The sequence below is a fragment of the Neovison vison genome, chromosome 4 (genome assembly GCF_020171115.1).
Source record: "Neovison vison isolate M4711 chromosome 4, ASM_NN_V1, whole genome shotgun sequence".
NCBI classification, from domain to species: domain Eukaryota; kingdom Metazoa; phylum Chordata; class Mammalia; order Carnivora; family Mustelidae; genus Neogale; species Neogale vison.
The window spans coordinates 220,480,144-220,486,168 of NC_058094.1; the positions used below are offsets into that span (position 1 = coordinate 220,480,144).

A 6,025-nucleotide genomic window follows, 5' to 3' on the forward strand; every position below is an offset into this window, starting at 1 on the left:
ATGTAGTCTCACTTGTTTACTTTTGCTTTGGTTGTTCGAGCTTTTGATGTCAATATTTTTTAAAGAATCACTGCCTAGACCAATATCAAGAATGTATTCCCCCTGATTTCTTCTCGGAGTTCGCATCTCTTTCAGTTTAGTCTTTAATTCACTTTTGGGTTTATTTTTATGTATGTGTAAGATAAGTGTCTCTTTATTTTCTGTGGACCTGGGGAACTCTTGAATGCTGAGCTCTGTTTGATCAGAGAACTAGGGAGTCAGTCCCTCAGTTGACAGCCATAAAAGCTGGGGTGCTGGATATGCAGTCCTATTATTTTATCCTCAGAAGCTGGGAGTTGTGAGTTCTCTCCTGGTTATAAGGAATTGTGCTAATAGTGGGGATTGTGCCACTAATATGTCTCAGCATCTTCAACCCTTTAAGATGTGGGTATTTTCTCAATCATCCTATGTGTAGGAGTTGCTCAACTACTTTTTGGGTTCCTCTTAGAGGGATTTGATCCCTGTATCTAGGTGTTTATTTGATGCATCCATGAGAGGAGAAAGCTTCCTCAGGAGCCTCCTATTCTGCCATCTTACTGACCTCCTTCCCCAGATTTTATTGTATACTAAAGGAGCATTAGGTCCCTGGCAAAAAGGTAGAGTAGCCAAAGTTATAACAAATACTGAGAAGAGAACACAAACAAATGTATAGGGGAGAGAAAACTAAATAGGATTAACTCTTAACTGTTCACTGATCAACACTGGTAAAAATTTTCTCAGACTAATCATGATTAAAGAAAAACAAAGTGAAGGGTGGAGATGGAAGTCTCATGACACAGCAGGAAAGAAAGAACTGTAGAAAGAACAGATCAGGTTTTGAGAAGGAAATGAAGGAAATTTATAAAAGTATATGTTTCTAAATCACAAACGAGAAAGGCATTTCTGGAATGACTTGTTCTGTTTTATTGTTTAAGAAATGAGACTTGAAACATAGAGAGTCTTCATTTTCCTGCTCAACGACCCTTACCTGAAACTTGTATGGGTCCTGGGATTGGCAGGTAGCTCTGTTTCTGCCCTCAATTCCTCTTGCTGCCTTTAGCTCTCATTTTCCTTTTTTTGTGCACTGCAAGAAAAGGAAAGTTAGTGAAAATGCAGTGATTCAAAAATTTTTAAAATTTTAATTATTCTTGTTTAATGTTCAAAACAGATATAATAAAAAATAGTTCTATGGGGAAAAAAACCACTTTTCTGAGTGAAATGGAGGAAACCCCATTCCAGTGTACATCTACATGAATTCATACCTTCTTCTCTGCCTTGGATAATGAAGAAGGGCCCTTAAACATTTGTGTTTCCTTCCTCTTTTTTTCAAGTCTTCTTCATTTTCTCTTAAGCCCATATAAGAGGGTAAATTATTAATAGTAGTAATTGAGAAAAATAAAAAGAATAAGATACCATTGCAATACCTTTCCCTTTGTGATCCCACTGAAGGCTGAGAAACTAAAGGCCAAGAAGATCAAAGGTAATAATAATAAAAAAGTCTTCAAAGCCTCTCATCCATTCCTAAGCCCTTAGTGCTGTGGACAGTTGTCTCCAATTTTATTTAGGTTTGTATTTGTGGATAGGATGCATGAAGAAAATCATGTTTGCTACCTTATCTACCCCAAGACAGAGGTCATGTTATTACTAATACTGCTATTACTATAGTACTACTACCAGTATTTGTTCACAAAGTACTTTCCCCATAAGCTAACTACAGTTGAGCTTAAATGTACTTGTGAGTTTGGTGATATTCCTTTGTTTTATATATAAAAGCTTGTCACCTAACCCAAATCACGTAGTTGTAAATAAGTAAGACACAAAATCATTTTTGAAATTTAGGTTCGGTTCTCTGATTCCAGATCTTGCACAAGGACCTGATTTTTCCCAATATTTCCTTTTGTAATAAGTTTACACTTTTCATTATGATGCGTCTAGTTGGCATATGTCAGGGGTAGCTTTTATAAACTTTCCAACCAAATTTTCCTCATTGTTTATCATTTTGCCTACCATTCTCACCTACCAAACTCTCCTTGCCCTAGAATTTGAGGTACGGTGGTAAAGATGTGAGCTCCTAAAATTGCACTGCATTATCTCCAGGCTTTAATGGGTCTCCCTGAGACCATCTCATGTTCCTATGAAGGTGCTGACCTGACTCTGATGCAGACTGGGTATGTTGGGATAAAGCCTGTCATCTTCACCCATAAATGGTCTGAAACATCTGGTGAAGGCTAGCTAATTGTATACAGTATGTATTCACTAAAATGGTTCTTTGCTTCAACAACTTTTGTTATCTCTGATTCTGCAGATTAACGATTCTCACATTTTTTTAATGGGAACAGATAACCAGACATGGGTGAGAGAATTTATTCTCCTTGGCCTGTCCAGTGACTGGGACACACAGGTCTCCCTCTTTGTCCTGTTCTTAGTCATGTACATAGTGACAGTGCTGGGGAATTTCCTCATTGTTCTTCTCATCAGACTGGACAGCCGACTCCACACTCCCATGTACTTCTTTCTCACCAACCTCTCCCTCGTTGATGTCTCCTATGCCACAAGCATCATTCCTCAGATGTTGGTGCATCTTCTTGCAGCACATAAAGCAATCCCATTTGTGAGCTGTGCCGCCCAGTTATTTTTCTCCCTAGGCTGGGGTGGGATTGAGTTTGTCCTATTGGCAGTGATGGCCTATGACCGCTATGTGGCTGTGTGTGACCCCCTGCGATATTCAGTCATCATGCATGGAGGCCTCTGTACTAGGTTGGCCATCACATCCTGGGTCAGTGGTTCTATCAACGCTCTTATCCATACTGCCATCACATTTCAGCTACCCATGTGTAGAAACAAGTATATTGATCACATATCATGTGAAATTTTAGCTGTGATCAGGCTGGCCTGTGTGGACACCTCCTCCAACGAGATCGCAATCATGGTTTCTAGCATTGTTCTGCTGATGACACCTTTCTGCCTGGTTCTCCTGTCCTACATCCAGATCATCTCCACCATCCTAAAGATCCGATCCACAGAGGGCAGAAAGAAAGCCTTCCACACCTGTGCTTCTCACCTCACAGTGGTTGTCCTGTGCTATGGCATGGCCATTTTCACTTATATCCAGCCCCACTCCAGCCCCTCTGTTCTTCAGGAGAAGTTGATCTCTCTCTTCTATGCTGTGTTGACACCCATGCTGAACCCCATGATTTATAGTGTAAGGAATAAGGAGGTGAAGGGGGCCTGGCAGAAACTACTAGGGCAATTTTCTGGACTAACGTCAAAACTGGCAACTTGATGAATCCTGAGCATCACTTAGAGAAAGGAGCTTTGCCTGTGTTTTCTCCCACTTAACTCAGATCTGGCAGGCATTACCTGCATTGCCTTGGCAACCAGGAAGGAGATGACGACACATGTACCAGTGATGCTGGGTAGGAGGCTGGAGGTTGGGTTGGGCTGTGGGGTGTGGGTTTATTTTTATGTCACAGCAGCATATTCACTGGAGTTGAGAACCGCTGTAATAGAACTTCCCACCTTTGGCAAACAATAAGAGACTCTTAGTCACAGGACACAAATTGAGGGCTGCTGGAGGGGGAGAGGGATGGGTGGATGCGACAACTGGGTGATGGACATTAAGGAGAAAATGTGACGTAATGAGCACTGGGTTTTATATAAGACTGATGAATCACTGAACTCTACCTCTGAAACTAATAGTATATTGTATGTTAATTAATTGAATTTAAATAAAAAGTAATAAATTCTAAAAAAGAGAGGAAAAAAAAGAAAAAGAAAGAACTCACCCTTTCTCAATCTTCTTTCATATGGCCTGAGAATAGTCGAAGACGATACTATTTACTCTTCATTTGTCACATCGTTTGTAATTAGGGACCTATTCATGAATCTTACCTTGGAACACAATTTTTAATCCGCCACATTGTGTAAAAGATCACCAAGTTTCCACTGGGAACAAAATCATTTTCAATTTGAAGACTCACTTAAAATGTGTGGTATATGTAGCCATATTCAGTAATTGTATGTGTCACTATTCTGAGTAGAATGTTGCTCTTAAGGCTGATGAAGATATTTATTTGTGCTACATTCACTACCTGTGGATATAAAGACTGTCTTGAGTAATGGAAATAATTGGGTGGAGAAATGTCAACTAAAACTCTTGTTTTACCCTGGTGAGGATATAACCAAGTGTTGTTTGTATACAATGACATTATTGGCTAAGGAGCTGAGATCCAGTTACTGCTAATTTATTGTGTATACATGGGCATTCATTCAAAGACAAAAATTCTCTAATTCTAAATATTCAGCAGACTTTTTCTCTGAGACTTTAGAAATAAAGTAAACAAATAATGTAATAAATGTGTAAAATATCAAAAATATAGTTAATATAAGAAAAGCAGTTCCTTAAAACAATCAATGAAAGATAATATAGCTTTTTTTTTCCAATTTATTTATTTTCAGAAAAACAGTATTCATTATTTTTTCACCACACCCAGTGCGCTTTGATGTGGATTTTGGGTTATTGGATATGTCAGTCTGCTGTGCAGATGTTAATTGCACGTCTCCATATTAAGAGCCTTCTTATATGCCCCCACCCCAACACACACACACACACACACACACACACAAGGCCCTACTCAACCTTTCTAAACCTAGTAAGCCAGTATGATCTGTTAGTGTACCTCACCTCTGACAAGAAACTTAAAAAAAGTAAAAGAGGGAGGAAATGATTAAACAAAGCACATGTAGGAGATGGAGGAGAATATGATAATTGTGGGTCTTCTCACTTTTTTCAAGAACCTCAAAATGGCACCCTCTTTCTGTCCCTTTGTCTCTCCACTGAGTGTTAATTCTCATTTGGTTGATTTGTATTTGGGAGTTTGCAATCAGGAGTCAGAGGGCTTCCACTGATAACCTATTTTCTCTGTGAAACAAGAGGAAGGGCCCATTGCTGAGAGTGTGGAGGAGGAAAGGCAGGAGTAAGAGGTGTAGGAATGATGAAGGTTAAAAACCCATTTGGGGTCTAGGATAATGTGTCCCATTTGCTGTGGATGCCACTATCTGGCATTTCATGCAGTATCAATTACAAAGCCATTGTGGTCAAATTTTCCCTCTGATATGAACAACTTTATTCTTAGCTTTCTAAAAAAGTCACAGATGATCATCTTGTTGGCATCAACTTTGTTAAAGACACTGCTTATAGGCATTGTGGGGCACCAAAGTTATGTTTAGATGTGCCCATTGCCTCTGGAAATTTATCGTCTTCTAGGACAGAGGTTGGGAAACTTTCTGTAACTGGCCAAATTACAAATGTTTTAGGCTTTTTGGGCGACACAGTTTCCTTCACAGCTCCTCCACTATTGCAGCACTAAGACAGCTACAGACTACACATAAAAGAATGAGTGGCACTAGTACAAATAAATCTCAATTTATGAACACTGAAATTTGAGTTGTATAAGTTATTAAAACATTCTTCGTCTTTTGATTCAACTATATAAAAGTGTAAAACACATCGTTTTCTTGTGGGCCATACAAAAACAGGCAGCAGGCCACATTTGGGCTCTGGGCTGCAATTTTTTACAGCATTTTAGAAGAACGAGTATAAAAATATGTAAAATTATAACAAAAGGTATGCACATAAGGAGCTCTGGAAATTCAAAGAAAGAGGGGAATTTTTTTCCTCTGGATGTGGAATGATGGTCATATAGGAGAAGGCTTCTAAGAGAAGATGAAGTACGCATTTCATTTTCCATTTCATAAAGCATCTCATTTCTCATAATCATTTGGGTTCAATTACCCAAGATCTAAGGACACCATACTAATGGGTGAATGGAAGAGATGAATCATGCATTCTGCACCATCTTAGATATCTGTTGAGTACTAATGGCTGATTTATATAACTTCTTAGCTCTTGAATAATTTAACAACAGTGGCAGGACTATAGTGAGCACATTCTCTTATATTCAAGCTGAAGCTTTCATTTTACTGTCCCTTATCCTGATAAATGGGA

The 6,025-nt window shown here is 38.9% G+C and overlaps 1 protein-coding gene across 1 annotated transcript; it reads left to right on the forward strand.

Moving 5' to 3' along the window:
• The first annotated feature begins 2,347 nt into the window (after nt 1-2,347).
• On the forward strand, nt 2,348-3,301 carry LOC122904159 (olfactory receptor-like protein OLF3). Its single transcript, XM_044244633.1, has one exon. The coding sequence runs from the start codon at nt 2,348-2,350 to the stop codon at nt 3,299-3,301; it is 954 nt and encodes a 317-aa protein (XP_044100568.1).
• The last annotated feature ends 2,724 nt before the right edge of the window (nt 3,302-6,025 follow it).

Excerpts from the sequence above, each read along its gene's own strand:
- LOC122904159 (XM_044244633.1), top strand. The coding sequence starts at position 2,348 with ATGGGAACAGATAACCAGACATGGGTGAGAGAATTTATTCTCCTTGGC.